Below are 18,779 nucleotides of genomic sequence, written 5' to 3'. Positions count from 1 at the left end.
AAACGACGAATTTGGGATATAGAGCTCCAAATAAATTTAAGCAGGTACTACACCCCAGTATTTCTCATCTTCTCCCAAAAGGGTTCATTGCGGCCTCGTTTACGGTCCATTACAATTTTGAAACGTGGTAGGGCCTTCCCCTGAGCCAGGACGGATGCTTTCCTTTCAGCGGCCCCCTTTGGACATTTTAAGAGCACTTTGAACTTCAGTTGTGTCCGTGTGGTGACAGATCAGTAGACACCCTAAACTATAGGCTACCTCATTGCTCTAGACACTCATACATATCGGAGCTTGAAGAAATTTCCAGGTAGGAAATGTGATTTTTATTTAATGTTTTCTTTCAGACAGGGACTCAAAAATACCCACCCAACTTGCCCAGTTTTGTGCTATCTGTACGATACGCCACACCATTACCTAGGTTTGGAATTTCTTACAATAATATTTTGAGTATTTCTTAATTATTTTAGACCCTATTATATTTACTGTTTTTCTGTCATATGTTTAAGGATTTAACACTGCTATCGTTAGATATTTTGGCTGTATCTGGCCTTAGGGTGTAGTAAACCTGATTGATTGCCCTCCCTACCAATTGTTAATAAACCCAGTTGTGGAATGAATTAAAAACAAGGAGAAATTGGCTGCATTCATACAGCATGTTTGGAGCAGCTTACATTCACACAACCCACTAAGTTGTGGTACCCTTGTTTTTTTTGTTTTTTGTGGCCAAGCAATTGCCCAAACCCAGCCCATTGGGTAAATTTATGGTTCAATGCATAATTAGCATCCAGAAAAATGGTTAGTTGAACATCAGGTGAAGCATGATGCATGAAGCCATCCAATCTCTTGTGCTGGAAAATGTTCTCTCTCAATGAAGCGGAGTCTGAATGTACTCGGAGCAAGCTGCAATAGGTGCAAGAAATGGGATTCCCAAATCCAAAATGCATTGGGTGAATTCCCTTCTCATCCAGGGCAGGAGTGGGCTAAGTTGCTTGCTGAGAAAGTAGCAAAGTAAAATGTTTTGAAGCTACCAGGTGAAATTCATTGCTGCTGGCTATAGAAAAGAAACCAGCAGAGCAACTCGATCATATCTGATGGTTGAATGAGATGCTTAGGAATTTGTGCAATATGTTCTGCTTCAGTGATTGCTGTGAGGACACTGGAACCTTTTAATTCTTGCTGGAATTGGAAGCTCTTTTCCCTGAAGTGAAGGACCTACTTGTAGGACTTTATTTTTCTCACATGAAGTGCCTCTCGCTTCAGCGGTGCCTAACAAATTCACATCACTCCTGATTAGAAACGGTGCCATTGCTCGCCAGTCGGCAGAAAAGAGCAACTGCGCTTTCATTCCCCCATCCACCTAGCTGGGAGCAGTTACCCTTCCCATTGTTCAGTTCCAACTGAAAGCTTAGAACGGGGCCACTGCATCATTCCAGTTCAGTGGAAGCACTACAGAGCAATTCTAAAATTAAATAACCTGTTGTGAACATCACCCATGTTTTCAGTAGTAATGCTTGTGTTGTTACAAAAGGGGCATCTTGTCTTTGACTCTGTTGGAGAATATATTCTTTCCCTGGAAAAATCGCCCACCAATTTCTCTGCCCGCAAATCCAAAGGAGAGTTTCAAAAGGCTTCTCTCATTCCATCCTTAAGGTTCTGCACAATTTACTGTTCCTTAAAATTGCAAATCTTTTGTTTGGACTTGCATTTTCAGCATTCCTCAGTAATCTACTAGGGCTGGTTGTGATCTAATTTAGTTTTGCTTTCATTCACAAAGCAAGTGTTGCTTTGAATCCCCAAGTGTCATTACAGGGCCATCAAATTCAGCTGGCTGCTTCATGGCAGAGGGCTCCTTTGATTGTAGTCCCATTGAACCAAAACAGCCCTTCAAAATTCTATACAGCACTATTAGTCCTTGCAATTTCTGCTGCAAAGTTGTATTGAATTTCATGGGTGTTCTTGAGCATTTTTAGGCAGGGTTCTTGAGAGCCTCTTGTGGTCCCCTCTTTTATGCTAAAGTCCTGCACGTGCAGGATTCCTCCTAGATATTCTCCAGAAGATGGCCTTGTTATGGCCTTCAATAACCTGTAATTGCATTACCCAGATTTCTGCAATAATGGGTAGAAGCCCCACTCAAGTCTTCTGAGATTTTAAGCAGTGTATTGGTCTGGTAGCTTTCCTGTCCCTTTTTACTCTCTGCCCAGCTCACTCCTCCAAGCATTCTGATAACAGAATTTATATTTTCTGGTAGGAGAATCCCAATTATGTAATTATTCTAATTTATGTAATATACTAGGTGCATTTCTATGGCAGCTGCTGGTATACCAGTTATTGACTGATTGATAAAAGCAAACAGCAGCCAGAGGATTGGGGTAAGAAAAAAACTGTCAATGGAACAGTGATTTAAACCCTCCCCACCCTTCCCCAGTCATCACAGGGTCTGTTAAGCACAGAAGACGCATTGTGCCAGAGGCAGCTTTTCATCCCAAACCAGACAGCAGCTCAGACTGTTCATCTGCACTGAGGCAGGGCTTCGTATTCCCAGTTTAGAGTCCTTCCCTCGCGGCTTCCGTTTACCTTTTTAAAGGTGTTAAATGCCAACATCATGTCTAGTTTGAACCTTACATTCTGTTTCTGAAGAGATAAAAATTCTTCACTGCATGTTCAGTCAGTGATGTCTGGGGTCTCCAACAATCCTTAGGAGTGCCCCAGCACTAAACCTGGCTCCCGGTCCTGACTCTGAGGGTCATGTATGGAAAGCACCAACATTATTAGCTTGTCTCAGAAGGAATGAATTGGTCCCAAATGCCGTCCTATGCATTCTTAGGAAATAAAAGGCAAGATTGGGTGGAGCCAGGTGTTTTGTTTGGAAGGGTACCCACCTACTAAGAAAAATAACAAAAATAAGGGGGAACATCCTGTCAGAAGAGGACCAAAGAGACAAGAGGGAGCCTTTTGATAAACTGAGCCTTTGCCCCATGAAGGCATCTTCTGAATGGTCAGGCCTCCCAAAACACACAGCAGCTAGTTGTGAGATCACTCGCATCAAAGACTGACGACTCCTACAAAGAAAGCCAGTATTACACCCTGGTGTTTAACCCACCCGATTAAAGACAATCAACATGAGTAATCTGATTTTCAGGAGGCAACTCTCTTCACCTGCCTAGCCTTCAAATTCTCACATAGTTTGAGTCTTACAAAATAAGTTATTTTGAGGATCAACAGATTTTGAACAGACACATGAAAATGGTTCTGCCAACCACGCTCCCACACCCAGAGTGTGTGCCAAGCTGCCTTTCTTGCAGACAAAAGTATCTTGGCAAGAAATGGGTTGTCTTAACCAAAGTTCTCGCTGGGGCAGCTGCAACTTTATCGAAACAGCCGGTACACTCTGGGAAGCCGCCCATCCTTGCTGGAAAGGGCGGCCTGGATGTGCTCGTAGCTGGGCAGCTCCCTCAAGTCCCCCAGGGCAGCAACAGCCGGCTTCCTTTGCAGCATCTTTGTCGCCACCCGCTTGATGTCATCTGCGCTCACTTTGCCTGTGGGAAAGGGAAACAAAGGCCACCAGGCTCTGTTTGTGTGGCTCCGTGTGCTACCAACCCCCACACACAGCTGCTCCCTAATACGGGCTGCACAGTCTGGCTCGTTACACCAGAGACTTAATGAGGACAGGTTTCTGCAACAGTGAGCTGCAAGAATCAGCAGAGAATCAGGATGACTAACCCAAGAGGAGCTGGAGCGAAAGAAAGCCCAAAGGGGAAGGCGCTCCCGCTGGACAGGCCTCGGTGAAATTCCACAAGGAATTTCGGGCGGGTGAGTGCGTGGGGGGTGCTCGCTTCGGCAGCAGACTCAAAAACCAAGGCCCCTCCCAGAATTTCCTCACTGTGAGACGGAGGGGCTCCAGCGAGCTGCAAGTCGGGAAGTCGAGGCGTTTACTTACTGATCAGGACACAGAGCTCTTGGGGCAGCTTCCTCCCCCCGGTTGCCAACACCTGTCTCCCCACATCCTCAAAAATAACCGGCCGAGACTCGAGGTTCATCATCAGCATGGACCGCAACTGGGTCTTTGCCCGCTCCAGCTCAACCTAGAGGGAGAGACAATGGGGGACCAGCTCTGATCCAACCCCAAAGCCCCTGACATAAACCCTCCTCCCCAGCCTCTTACCTCTCCCAAGGTTCCAGCCATTAAAACGAATTCCCGGGTAATGATTTCCACCATTTCACGGACCTGCAATCAAGGAAGAGACGCAATGGATTCCATTTAAGGCCTCTCTTGCTGAAGAGTGGAGAGCTTCGGGAGAGACCTTTAGGGTAAGGACAGGACAGGAGGCCGCCTGCTCGCCAGACCATTCGAGGGGGGCCCTGGGACAGCTGCCTGCTCGCTCGCCGGGCCAGCAGATGTATCCCAACCTCCAGCTGACAAGAAGAGGGGGTGTCCAGCAGGAAAGGGGGGAATCCATCCTGTGGAGCAGCACACCTGTCTGGGATCTGCACTGGCATGAATGCACAGGAGGCCAGTGTCCTCGTAGCTGTGGTGGTAGGAGGTCGCATTGCACATCCAGTGGTGCCTGGGAGAGAGCAGCAGACAAGGGGAAAGGGGGTGAATATCAACTGTCCCCTGCAGCATTCCCTAAGAGAGCCTCTTGCACCTATGGGTCCTCCTCAAGAGTTGGACTACATGTCCCATCAGCCCCAGCCAGGACAGACACCACTTGGCCTAGAGAAGGCTGCTGTGAGGCAGGAAGAAGGTGAAGGCAACGGCCGCAGATGCAGTCAGAGCTCTGAAGAATTCTGCCAAACTGGCAGATGCATTCGCAGGGCGACAACCTAGATCGGGGTTGTTCAGCAACTCAACATCTTGTGCAAACCCAACTGCTTCACTTAGGCTACGATCTATTGTGTGAACCCAGAAAAGTCCCACTGTGGATCCACCATTCCAGATTCCTTTCAGAGGAGGTTGTCAAGGAAAGGGTGGGTCAATAACTACAAAGAATACTGGAGGACAGAGATATCCACAGCAACTGGGATTCAAGCCTGGGTGTGGGATGGAAACCACGCTGGTCACTCTCATCAACAGAGTTTGCAGGGCGGGAGTATGATTGTCTCCGTAGCCTTCCACACTTGTGGCCCCAGCATCTTTCTGGACTGCCTGCAAGCACTGGGAATGGGGAGCATCATCGTAGGGTGGCTCTGCCTCTCCCAGAGTGGATGGGTTCTGTTGGTGGCCACACAGGGAGGGTGACCCATTGCTATGGGGTCAATGTGCTGGCAATATCCATCTATTGATCTCCACCGCAGGCAGAATGGGAAATCTGGTAACGTTCACACACTGTCCAGGCAATCAGGAATGTTGAATGAGTGACTGAAAGACTAGCGGGAGACTACTTTGCCTGGCTAAACTGGACATTCTCTCAACAATATGAACACATCTCAGACCCTTCAAGTTAACGGATGTGGCTATTTGGGTATCCATCACTGTGGGGATGGTGTCTAGAGAGCAGAGAAGATGGCTTGATGAAGAGAGGGAAGATCCATTGCTAAGATCCATCCACAAACAGATAAACGTGGTTTAAGCTCATACCAAGATAGAGATTAACAAAAATCCTTAAGGCAGCAACACCACCTGCCAGATTCACATGAAGTGGGAGGATGGGAAGCACATTCAGACCTCCAAGGTTCTGTTCCTATAGCCGTTCTAATAAAAGTAGTTTTAGGCCTACACGGCACCTGCTTCCTGATCTGGCCTACCTTGTAGGGCTGATAGGGGGGTCCTCAAACAACAGGCCTGGTTCACATATTGTGATAAGCCAAAGGTGGTTTACTTGGTTTTGGTTTAGTGTGTTGTCTGAACTTAGCCAACCAGTTTGTAAAACCGTAATTTATGGCTTCGCATGTCCCAGGAGCTCTACCACTTTTGGGTTAGCCCAAAAAAACCATGATTAAAGCAAACTATAGCTTAGCACAATGTGTAAACCACCTACGCATTTCCACTCCTTTGTCCATTTGGACACCTGCCTAAAAACCTCCGAATGGAAGATCCTACACAGCAGTGTGACAAAGACATTCCCGCCACCGTGCTCTGGCTCGGCTTGTCTCCTCTCCCCTTGGCTCTTGACGAGAAGGCTGTCCTGCTCCTCCAGAAAAGCCCAGGGACTTACCGGTTGAGGACGTTGAGATACAGCCGCGTGAACATGCCTTTGCCGGGGCCCCCGGCAGAGAAAGAGCCACCGCCCCCCATCATCATGTTTAAGACAGCAAAGGGAATGAAGTCTTCCTCCTGGACCAGAGAAGCCAAAGCAGAGGGTCACTCAGACGTCCGGCAAAAGGGCCACCAAACCCGAAGCGGATACTTACCAGAAACGAGCAGCTTTCCAGCCCAATCATGATGTGGGCCAACTCTGGGATGGGGGTGGGCCCCAAACTCACGTCTGACATGTCCTTTTCAAGCTGCAGAGAGAGGAAGAGGTTCCTTGGGGATTTGGCCTTTTGACCAAAAAGCCCAGAGGCAGGAGAGGGCTCGAGGCCAGGCCACGCAGGGTCTTCTTCCAGTCTCCTTGCAACTTCTTGCACAACGAGCCTTAAGAGACCAGCTCCGCTGCTGTTTTACCAAGTCTCACAAATACTTTTTTAAAACAGTCTCTTTTGACTAGCCGTAGGGGGTGGGAGGGGGGGCTGAGGAGCGCCCAGGAGGACGGCATCCTCAGAGGCGCAGCACTCTAACCGTGTGGGGGTCTCTTTGGAAATCTTAACCAGAGAGCCTCCCTGGAATCAGCCTGACAGCAGCTCTCTTGGCAACGACGCAAAAGGGGTTTGCCACCGCCAGGGGCTACCCAGTGGCCTCCAGCTCCATACAAACCAGGTCCGAGCCTTGCTTAGCTTTTAGGTGACTGGCTGACTATTTGCTCCCGACGATTCTTTTTAAGCGTACTCTTTATTGCTTTTAATTCTTGCACTGCTTTGTATTTATTTTTATAGATGTGACTGGCCCTTTACGCTATACGTTTATTTTGAAAGAGGCATAGAATCTACTCAGGGCTGCTGCATGTCCTTCCCAGATTTTTATCAGTTCAACTTTGTTTTAGCTGCTCTGAGAACAGGTTTAAGGCAAGTTCTCCATTTTAAATCGTTAGCGATCACTTTACGAAACCGGGAGATGCAACGGTCGTCAGGTTTTGCTTCCCAACTTGCCAGTAACAAGGTCCTGGCACTGAACTGAACTCCAGCTGCAGGGCTTGTTTTTCTGTTCCTTCTGCACCTCTCCGCAGAGCATGGCGAGAAGAGCAGAGCTGGCCTTCTGTTCCTTACCTTGAGGATCCCCCCAGTGTACTGGGCGACTGACTTGTCCACGTCGCTGGCTTTCTCGCTTCCCCATGCCGGCTTGCTTCCCAGGAAGTACTTGCGAGCACATTCCACAAGCTGCTCGTGTTCAATCCCCACGCCAGCCAAGACCATCCTGCTGGGCGTGTAGTAATTCCTCAGGTACGAATGGAGGACCTTCCTGTTAATTTTCTCAATGTTCTCCGCCGGACAGAACCTGTTCAGTCCCACTGTGTTTCCCCTGTAAGCTGCCTGTCGAAGACCAGGACAAATATGTTGATTTTCAGAAAACAAGGCAATGACAAAACATGCTTGACCGTACTTTCTTGCTGGCCACATGCACCAAGACATGACAAAGCCCGTGCCGTCCAACTTTTTTTTGATAAAAATACAGCTCTTCTGAGCACAAGGGAGACCCAGACCTGAAAAAGTAACATCCTCTCCTAAAGGCTTCAATTATTGCCCACCAATATTGCAAAAGCATTATGCCACAGATTCCACAGTTGAAGGTATGCCTTTAAATGATGCTGACCCTGGATCTCGAGTGCTGGAGTTAACGAGTAGGACCAGGGCATGTCAAAAGCTGCTCTTCCCACGAAAATCTGGCCTTCACGGAGATGATGGTTGGAACCCCTTGGCCAGCTCTCTTATCTTCAGGTTTGCACAACCCAAAAACGTATCCGCAGCAACACTGGATCAGACCGGAATGGTTATCCACACAGCCATGCTAAGAAGCAGTGAGATGGGTGACAAGTCTGGATTTGAACCCAGGTCTCCCTGATCCGTGGCCTACGCTGCTGAGAACTCCATGCTGCCTCTCAGCCCTTTGATGGGATCTTCCCCTGTCCCCAATGCCATGGCCTGCAAGCGGCTGTGTGTGTGAAGCGCTTTGGATCCACAGCTGAAAAGGGGCTTTGCAGCAGACATGGGTGCACACGCAGCACACGAGGCACCTCCTTAAAGAAGGCGCATCTTTACTTGGGCTCACAGGGTACCTGTACAATCCCAGGAAAATACACATTGTAGTTAAGGAGGCACTGAAAGTGTGCCCACAACCCTCTGAACCACTCTGTCACACCCCGCTGGCCAAAAGAAAAGCCAAAGTTTCTTCCAGTGCAGCGTGCGCACCCACACTCACACCAAAGCCCCTTTTGGCTTTGCATCCCAAACGCTCCACGTTCCTACACTGAGAATTTCCTTCCACTTCCCAAGCTTCAGGCAGGAACACAAAGAAGTGTTTATCTCCCTGTCCCCTCAAAAATGAACCCCGTCGCTCATCATAAAAAAGACAAACCTGTGCTCCTTCCGGAAACTGGCATCTGGCCACCGCAGGAAGGGAACTGTGACCAATGAGGAAGCCACCCAGGGCCTCTCAAATCACTCAGGTGTTGCCCCATCTGGCATGCTGATAATAGCGTCCCCCCCCCGCCCCCCAGCTCAATTCACGAGATTAGTGGAAGGCGGCTGCACAGCTCGGAGGCTTCATAGGGCAGAATCCTAGTGAGCCTTACTGCATGAATCATCTCGGTCAGCAATGGCTCTGGATCGGGCCTCATGTTCAGGTCCTCCAGCTCAAAGCGAACTGCCATACGAGTCATCTCAATTTCCTCATCTGCCAAGAGAAGCCAAAGAGGACCACCTCGGAATCCAGCCCCACAGGTCCAGGACCCACTTCCTACCGAGGAACAGGGGCACATGCACAGATCCACTGGAAGGGGAGGAACATTCTTTCCCGCATCCCAAACGCCCACCACATCCCACTGAATAAACTCGTGTTGCTTCCCAGCAGATAAATTCAATCGGGCACACCCACCTATGCCCCCTCCTGCCATCTTAGCCTTTCTCCCAGCCCCATCCTTCTGAATTATGCCACTGTCACTGCCACGTTCTCTTGTGGCAGAAACCACAAGCACCTTTATGTCAACGCAATCTATATTCAGGTGGGGCAGCGAAACCCCTGCCTGGCTCTTCCTCTCTTCCCTTCAGGCACAGAAGACTTCACGATAACCTCACCTGACAACCTACTTTTTAATTATTATTTTCTATTTTTAATTTATTAGATTACAAAAACCAGCTCACCTGACAATCTGGGCTGGAGAACCACATCAGCCAACAGACTGACCATGGTGTCCAGGCCCCTGTTATCTGCGGAAACAGCATACATCGTGGTATCCCTGAAAGGGGAGCAAATCTGGTTTTATGTTCTACTGGGGACGCGTGACTTTCACCTAGAGAGTGAAGGTGCGTTTAAGACCTTGCAACAAAGAACCTTAAAAACTGCATAAAAAATGGTAGGTTGCCCATGAGGGGAATGCTTTCACTCAAACCAAACTCAGTGACAGACTCACCCGCTAGCCCCCATGCGAAGGATGGAGGGATCACATAATATGATGGGAGCTATAAAAAGGCATGCAATATATACAGTCAGGACCAGAAATATTGGAACAAGGGTAACTGTTTTGGCATTTGACCTCTGTAAACTGAGGTTGAAAAGAAACACACCCAGATGGGAGCGAAGTCAGGACTTTCAGCTGTAATTCAAGGGGTTTGACAAAAGTGGGGCACCAACCATTCAGGAAGTACCGCCAGTGGCACCCCCCTCCCCATCGTTGGTGGCTCATAAGTAACGGAACCAACCAACATCATGACAAATATAAGGATCGCCTTTAATACCTGGATGAAAATCCTTTGCAGTCAATGACTGCCTGGAGTCTGGAACCCATGGACATGACCAAATGCTAAGTTTCTTCCCTCGAGATGCTTTGCCAGGCCTTTACTGCAGCTGCCTTTGGCTGCTGCTTGTTTGTGGGTCTTTCTGCCTTCAGTCTTGTCTTCAGTAAGTGAAAAGCATGCTCTATTGGGTTGAGATCAGGTGACTGGCTGGGCCATTGAAGAACATCCCACTTCTTTGCCTTGAGAAACTCTCGGGTAGCTTTTGCTGTGCTTTGGGTCATCATCCATCTGCAATACGAAGCATCATCCTATCAGTTTGGCAGCATTTGGCTGAATCTGAGCAGAAAGTATAGCCCGATATACTTCAGAATTCATCCTGCTGCTTTTATCAGTGACCCGGTTCCACTGGCAGCCATACATGCCCATGCCATAACACTGCCTCCACCATGTTTGACAGATGATGTGGTATGCTTTGGATCATGAGCTGTTCCTTTCCCTCGCCGTACTTTTCTCTTCCCATCATTCTGGTGCAAGTTAATCTTGGTTTCATCAGTCCAAAGAATCTTATTCCAGAACCGGGCAGGCTTTTTTAGGTGTCTGCTGGCAAAGTCTAATCTGGCCTTTCTGTTCTTGAGCATTACCAGTGGTTTGCACCTTGTTGTGAAGCCTCTGTATTTACATTCATAAAGCCGTCTCTTGACTGTAGACATTGACAAGGACATGCCTACCTCCTCAAGAGCATTCTTGACCTGGCTAGATGTTGTGAAAGGGTTTCTCTTCACCATGAGCAGAATTCTGCGGTCATCCACTCTAGTTGTCTTCCAAACAGCCTTTTGCTGTTGCTGAGCTTGCCAGTTAGTTCCTTTTTTCAGGATGTTCCAAACTGTTGTATCGGCCACTCCCAATGTTTTTGTGATCTCTCTGATAGGTTTATTTTGTTTTCTCAGCCTAACGATGGCCTCCTTCACTCGCACGGACACCTCTTTGGACCTCATGTTGAGAGTTCCAGTGAAGAGTACCAAATGCAAATGTCACACTCAGAACCACCACCAGGCCTTTTATCTGCTTGATTGGTCATGGGGTACCCAGGAAACAGGCCACACCTGGCCATGCAGCTGCTTGTCAGCCATTCTTCCATTACTTATGAGCCACCAACGATGGGAGTATGTGTATGCCACTGGCTGTACTTCCTGAATGGTTGGTGCCCCACTTTTGTCAAACCCCTTGAATTACAGCTGAAAGTCCTGACTTCGCTCCCATCTGGGTGTGTTTCCTTTCAACTTCAGTGTGGTGGTGTACAGAGGCCAAATGCCAAAACGGTTACCCTTGTTCCAATATTTCTGGTCCTGAGTGTAGATCCCCCTCTTCCAGTCACAGGCTGTGTATCTTGGCTTAGATTTGCCAAAGCACTGCCTGCCACAAAGGATGCCCAGTGGGAAACAGACCTTGACACCTGGCAATCGCAAATGCCGCCGTGCTTCTCCAACGTGAGAAGGATCTCATCCTTGCTGCTGAACTGAGCGGTAGACTAAACACAAGAGGAGGGAACAAAGCAAGGAAGTTGAGTACATTTTTCAGGCAGAACTGGGACAAAAAAGTGAAATAAATTTTAACTAAATTATACGCAGTTAAACAGCAACACGTAATAACCGATTTCCCCGTGATGTAACATTACGGGTCTGGGGGCAGCTTCTGGAGAAGAATTCAGGGAAAGAGCGAAGGACACGGGAAGATACGGACACGGGGCCAACGGCCGTCTCCGGGCGCCTCGGTTGACGCCGCTCGCGGGGAACCGTGGTACGAGCCCCACGCGCTTGCTTCAAGCGCCACGTCCTGCTTCTCAGCCTCGCGGCGCAAATTCCAAAGACACCACTTACAGAAAAGGCCAACTTCTCCAGGAAGTGCGAGATGCCGCCAGCGTGTTTCGCCTCGTATCGCGACCCTGAGTTTATGAGGACTGGTCAAAGCGCAGGAGGGGAGAGAGAAGGGGGCGCGGTGAGCGCAGCCGCAGGGAAGCGGCCTCGCCCGGCACCGCCGGCCCGAGCGGCCGGGCCCCGCGGCCCACAGAGCCCTCCCCGCCGGGAGGCTCCCAGCAACCGGCCCGCCCGCCCGGCCCCTTACCGCCCAGCGTGCAGAACGGCCCGAACTTCCTCTGGGAGGCCACGCGCAGCCCGTCCTCCAGCGCGGTGACCTCCGTCTCGAAGCCCTCCGGCCCGTCCAGGCCGGCGAAGGCGGGCGCGGGCAGCCCGGGCAGGGGGGCCGTCAGGGGGGTGCCGGGGTAGCCGCCCCCGCTGCTGAACCCGCGCGACCCGGCCAGCCGCAGCCTGAAACGCGAGGAGGGGGAGGTGGTCGCGGGCAGGGCAGGGCAGGGCCGGGCCGGGCCGGGCCCCGGAGGGCGAGGCCGGCAGCCCCTCAGCTCCCGCGCGCCTGGACGCCCCGGGAGGACCCCTCGCTGCCGTCTGCGCGGCGGCCAAGTGAGAGACCCCCGGGACAAGGGAGGGGCCCCTGGGGGCGCGGCAGCACGGCCGGAGCGCCCACAGCCCAAGGGGGAAGCGCCTCGCCTCGCCTCGCCTCGCCTCGCCTCACCTCCGCGCCGGGCCCACAACGCCTCTCCGCACCGCACTGGCCGCCATCATTGCTCGCTGAGGGAGGCGGACGCGGATTGGCTGCTCGGCGCCGACGGCGGGGACGATTGCGGGACGACTCTCGGGGCGGCCCCTCGGGAGGAAGAGGAGGAGCTTCCTCGGAAAAGGCGCGCCGGGAGGTCCCGCCCCCGCTTCCGGAATCCGTCCGGCGAGGGAAGGAGCGTCGTTGTTCGGCCGCGTAGGTGCCCGGATGCGGGTAGGGCGCCGGGGATGCTGGGAGTCGCAGTCCCGGGCGGTGCGGCGCGGCGCGGCGCAGCACGCGCGGCGCTCCTCTCCCCGGGAGGGAGGCCCGGGAGGGAGAGAGCGGGGGAGGCCGGTAGCCGGAGGCCTGGTCTGGAGGCCCCGCGTTGGGGAGAGGCCCCCTGCCTGCCTACCTGCCTGCCTGCCTGCCCGCCCGCTCGCCCGCCCGCCCAAAGAGGCCGTGACAGGCCGGAGGCTTCGGCCTTCCTCCCGCGCGGACCTTGCACCTCCAAGGCCTCCAGGGAAGAGGAGACCCTCGAAACGCCTCTCCTCCTTCCCAGTGCGAGTGTTTCAATACTAAGTATAAGAATATATATATGTATATATAACACTGGAAGTGAACTCAAGACAGCTCGCACAACTGGCCATCAAGTGCGGCACTGGTGATGCACTGTCCCCACTACTGTTCTGCGTAGGCATAAACCCCCTCAGCCAGATAATCACAAGGTCTGGATATGGATATGGGTAGGCTGCAGGTGGCAAGTGGCTGCAGGACCTGAAAGCAGACCACAGCAATCTCCCAGAACAGGAACCAGTCACCGTCACAGTAGCAGACATCCAACAGCGGGTCACGAACATGAAAAGCTGGATGGTGCCTGGCCCGGACATGATCCACACCTGCTGGCTAAAGAGACTAACAGCAGTGCATGAACGCCTAGCAGCACAGATGAACCAACTGCTAGCAGCAGGCTCCCACCCAGACTGGCTAACACAAGGAAGGACATTGCTGATCATGAAAGACCCTCACAAGGGAACAGCACCATCCAACTACCAGCCAATAACCTGCCTCCCCACAACACGGAAAGTTCTATCAGGCATCCTAGCCGCCAAGCTACAAGACCATATGGGCCAGTACATGAGCACAGCTCAGAAGGGCATTGGGAACAACACCAGAGGCTCAAAACACTAGTTACTCATAGATAGAGCAGTCACCCAAGACTCAAGGACTAGGCAGACCAATCTGAGCACAGCCTGGACTACGGGTACAAGTTCAAGAGTGGAATCACTATCAGCCACCTTCTCTACATGGATGACATCAAGCTGTATGCTAAGAGTGAACCAGACATCGATTTGCTGATCCACCTGATCTACAGCGAGGACATTGGGATGTCATTCGGACTGGAGAAGTGTGGCAGGATGATAGTAAAGAGAGGGGAGGTAGTTAAGACCGATGGGGTGGAACTACCAGTGGGCCACATAGCAGACATAGAGACCAGCTATAAATACCTTGGTGTCCCACAGACACATGGGAACCATGATGAGGAGGCAAGGAAGACAGCAACATCCAAGTACCACCAAAGGATAAGACAGGTCCTGAAGAGCCAGCTCAGTGGGAAGAACCAGATCCATGCCATCAACATGTACACCCTGCCAGTCATCAGATACCCTGCCGGTATAGTGAGCTGGCCAAAGGAAGACATGGAGGCTGCCCATGTGAAGACCGGGAAGCTCCTCACCATGTACGGAGGTTTCCACCCCAAGTCCAACACCCAGAGACTGTACACCAGCCGCAAAGAGGGCGGGCGGAGTCTGATGAGTGTCTAAGCCACTGTCCTGGACGAAACCCGGAGTATCCAGGAGTACATCAGTAAGATGGCACCCAAAGATGAGCTGCTGAGGCGGCAGCAGACATGGGAAGAAGTGCAAGTGGAGGAAATGCCGTGGCAAGACAAGCCCCTGCATGGGATGTACCATCGACAGATAGCTGAGGTGGCTGACATTGGGAAATCCTACCAGTGGCTGGAAAGGGCCGGACTAAGAGACAGCACTGAGGCACTGATCACAGCAGCACAAGAACAGGCACTAAGCACCAGATTCATAGAAGCAGGGGTCTACCACACTAGACAGGATCCAAGGTGCAGATTGTGCAAAGAGGCCTCAGAGACAGTCCAACACATAGTGGCAAGGTGTAAGATGCAGGCAGGAACGGCATACACTGAACGGCTCAACCAAGTAGCTGGCATTGTGTACAGGAACATTTGCACAGCGTATGGGCTAGACCCCCCCCAAGTCCAGATGGGAGATTCCACAGAAGGTCGTGGAGAATGACAGGGCTAAGATCCTGTGGGACTTCCAGATCCAGACGGACAGGCAGGGACTGACCAGACATCGTGGTAGCAGACAAGGACCAGAAGACAGCGGTAGTGATAGATGTGGCAGTGCCAAGTGGCAGCAACATCAGGAAGAAGGAGCGTGGGAAGCTGGAGAAGGACCAGGGCCTGAAGGAAGAAACAGAGAGGATGTGGAAAGTAAAGGCCAAAGTGGTCCCAGTGGTGGTAGGAGCACTCGGGGCCATGACTCCTAAGCTGGTAGAATGGCTCCAACAGATCCCAGGAACAACATCAGAGCTCTCTGTGCAGAAGAGTGCAGTGCTAGGAACAGCTAAGATACTGCGCAGAATCCTCAAACTCCCAGGCCTCTGGTAGAGGACCCGAGATTGAGGAAGACACATACCACCCATAGGGGTGAGAGGGGAATTTTTATACTGTGTATATGTATGTATGTATGTGTATACACACACACACACACACAAATATATTTGTATGTAAACTCTGTGTATCTGAAATCTTCTGTCACTGCCTCGCTCCTCTTCGCCCCCTCAGGAGGACGGACGAGTCTGGCGGAGGAGCAGAGAGAGCCCAGCCGAGGAGCCCTGCCCGGTCCAGGGCGCAGCTCCCCTGGGAGACGGCGGGGAAAGGCACGGAGGCTGCGGGGATGCGGAAGGGCTGCCCCCTGAGGAGATGATCCGGAGCCAAGAGGGACCCCATGAGAGGAGGGTGGCTGGAAAGAGAGGCCAGAACGAGGAAAAGGTCAAAATGCCCGGAAAAGCCAAGACGTGCCTGGAGTGTGGAGAATCCTTCAGAACAAACGAAAGTCTCCAATGTCATCAAAGAATCCACTCAGGAGAGAAACCCTATAAATGCCTGGAGTGTGGAAGGAGCTTCAGTGAGAGGGGAAGCCTTCATACACATCAAAGAATCCATTCCGGAGAGAAACCATATAAATACTTGGAGTGCGGAAAGAGCTTCAGTTGTAGGGGACACCTTTACAGACATCAAAGAATCCATTCAGGAGAAAATCCCTATAAATGTCTGGAGTGTGGAAAGTGTTTCAGTCTCAAGGGAAGCCTTCATACACATCAAAGGATCCATTCAGGAGAGAAACCCTATGAATGCCCGGAGTGTGGAAAGTGTTTCAGTCTGAAGGGAAGCCTTCTTAGACATCAAATAATGCACTCAGGAGAAAAACCATATAAATGCCTGGAGTGTGGGAAAAGTTTCAGTCATTTAGGACATCTCAGCCAACATGAAAGAATTCACACCGGAAAAAAACCGTATAAATGCCTGGAGTGTGGAAGAAGCTTCAGTGAGAGTGGAAGCCTTTATAGACATCAAAGAATCCATTCAGGAGAAAAAACGTATAAATGCCTGGAGTGTGAAAAGAGTTTCAGTTGCAGGGGAACCCTTTATACACATCAAATAATCCATTCGGGAGAGAAACCATATAAATGCCTGGAGTGTGGAAAGAGTTTCAGTTGCAGGGGAACCCTTTATAGACATCACAGAATCCATTCAGGAGAAAAACCATATAATTGCCTGGAGTGTGGAAAGAGTTTCAGTGACAGGGCAACCCTTTATAGACATCAAAGAATCCATTCAGGAGAGAAACCATATATATGCCTGGAGTGCGGAAAGAGTTTCAGTCGCAGGGGAAACCTCCATATACATCACAGAACCCATTCAGGAGAAAAACCGTATAAATGCCTGGAGTGTGAAAAGAGTTTCAGTGACAGGGAAACCCTTTGTAGACATCAAAAAATCCATTCAGGAAGAAACTAGATAAATGCCTGGAGTGGGGAAGGAGCTTCAGTGTGAGCGGAAGACTTTATACACATCAAGAAATCCATTCAGGAGAGAAACTATATAAATGCCTGGAGTGTGGAAAGAATTTCAGTCTCAGGGGAAACCTTTATACACATCAAAGACTCCATTCAGGAGAGAAACCATATAAGTTCCTGGAGTGTGGAAGAAGCTTCAGTGAGAGTGGAAGCCTTTATTCACATCAAAGGATCCGTTCAGGAGGGAAACTCTTTAAACGCCTGGAGTGTGGAAAAGGTTTTACTAATAGTGGACATCTCAGTCAGCATCATAGAATCCACACAGGAAAGAAAACCTATAAATGCATCGAATGTGGGAAAAGCTTGAGACAGACTGAACATCTCAAAATACGTCAAAGAGTTCACACCAGAAAAAACCTTAAAAATGCCTGGAGTGTGGAAAGAGCTTTGTTGATTGTGGAGGTCTCGAAAACCAACAAAGACTTCACAGAGGAGAGAAATCCTGCCCATGCAGGGAGTGTGGAAAAAGGTTCGTTGATTATGGATATCTCAATCAACATCATAGAATCCACCCAGGAGAAAAACTATATAGATGACTGGAATGTGAAAAGAGCTTTTATCACAACATAGAAAAATGCACACAGAAGAGAAATTACCTAAATGAATGAGTTTGGAAAGAGATTTAGAATTAATGAAAATCTGAGGAAACAAAAACAATTCTCACAGGAGAGAAAACAAATGAAAGCATGTATTCTTGAAAAACCTTCATTCAGAAGGGAAAAGGGTGAACATGAAAGAAATTAATGAAAGAATTAACACAGGAGAGGAAACACAGATGTTTGCAATGTGAAATGAGATTTAGTGGGAGCTAAAGTTTTACTTTGTTTCAAAGAATTAACATGAAGGAAAATAATAACTGAATTTCTACTTTGAACCAAGGTTTGGTTTAATTATCCATTCCTGAAAGTGCCAAACATATTTTAATTCATATAATGCGATAATAAAGATCTCATATAGAATGTTTTAAAACGCTGTTTGAGGAGTTTGATCAACATGGAAGCGGATTTTCTAATATATTAATTTCATCCTGAAGTCCTAAGAATTTCAGGTAGTCCTCGCCTAATGACCACAACTTTCCATCATTAAGCAAAGCAATTGTTTGGTGAAAGATCACATGGGCACGCGCCACTTAGCAACAACAGTTCTGGTAGTCTAGGTCGCGGTCGTTAGGTGAGGACGTCACACTTCTCCTGCCTTGTGCAAACTACCAGCTCTGTCCCCATGCCTCCTCCCTATCCAGGCCTAGCAAGATCCCTGCTCCACCACCCTGCAGCACTTGCCTCTGCTTCAACCCCCCGACCCGCCTATTTCCCCCCAATTTCTGCCCCTTTGGCCGTCTTGTGCTCTGCCGCCGCCTACCCCTGCCTCTCCGTCCCCTGACCTTCGCTGTCTTCTTCGTGGTGATGGCTCAGGATCCAGGAGCAGGGCAGGGCCCTGGAACATCCATGTCTGCTGAAGGGAGCTCGCTGGGCCTGGGCAGGGAGGAGGCAGGGTGGCGGCTCCCTGACTGAAGGTGACGGCTGTCAGCGCTGTGCAAAGCCTTGTGAGGCTCAGAAGGGCCTCTTAAGGGAAGGCCTTGCGAGGCCTCTGCAAGCCCTTGCAAGGCCTTGCAGAGCGCCAACATGTGAGAGATGGATAAAATATCTGTTGTTATTGACAAAGAAATAGTAACTTGAGCATGTTAAGAGTGCAGCTGCAATACTAAGTACCTAGCTGCCAAACGCTCTACCTCAAACTAGGGAGAGATAAGGAGACATCGCCATGGTTACCAAGAGGCCTCCAAATGGCCCCAAGAGGCACAGGAAATGAGGGGGGGAGATATCTCTGGGATGGGTCAAGGTGTGATAAAACCAGTCTGGAGCAGTTTTGACCTGTCCAAAGTGGTACTTAGCAGAGATCTTATAGGAATGCATGAACTCTTGCCCCCAACCCTTATTAGCCTAATAAGAACCACACCCTGCATAGCTAATCACCTATTTACCATGAACATGCGATGTATGAAGTGGGAG

At 50.2% G+C, this 18,779-nt stretch overlaps 2 protein-coding genes across 2 annotated transcripts; one reads left to right on the top strand and one right to left on the bottom strand.

The window, feature by feature from the left end:
• Positions 1–300: 300 nt before the first annotated feature.
• LOC103049874 (mitochondrial-processing peptidase subunit alpha) lies at positions 301–12,732 on the bottom strand. Its single transcript, XM_088147200.1, has 13 exons — positions 12,574–12,732; positions 12,109–12,311; positions 11,865–11,944; positions 11,433–11,515; positions 9,394–9,488; positions 8,826–8,926; positions 7,303–7,566; positions 6,352–6,444; positions 6,156–6,274; positions 4,475–4,565; positions 4,163–4,225; positions 3,938–4,082; positions 301–3,536 (listed from the first exon to the last, which is right to left on the bottom strand). Exons 1-13 carry the CDS (start codon positions 12,621–12,623, stop codon positions 3,367–3,369), a joined length of 1,557 nt encoding a protein of 518 aa, XP_088003326.1. The 5' UTR covers positions 12,624–12,732; the 3' UTR covers positions 301–3,366.
• An 18-nt stretch (positions 12,733–12,750) lies between these two features.
• Positions 12,751–16,838, top strand: LOC103058215 (uncharacterized). The gene has a single exon (XM_088147201.1). The coding sequence runs from the start codon at positions 15,614–15,616 to the stop codon at positions 16,709–16,711; it is 1,098 nt and encodes a 365-aa protein (XP_088003327.1). The 5' UTR covers positions 12,751–15,613; the 3' UTR covers positions 16,712–16,838.
• Positions 16,839–18,779: the final 1,941 nt, after the last annotated feature.

This window comes from Python bivittatus, unplaced genomic scaffold, assembly GCF_059951505.1.
Source record: "Python bivittatus isolate LINGU-HERP-01145 unplaced genomic scaffold, Pbiv_v1 ctg000160_np1212, whole genome shotgun sequence".
Lineage (NCBI taxonomy): Eukaryota > Metazoa > Chordata > Lepidosauria > Squamata > Pythonidae > Python > Python bivittatus.
The sequence above is the reverse complement of the archived record's forward strand: the minus strand, read 5'-3'. Positions and strand labels throughout refer to the sequence as shown.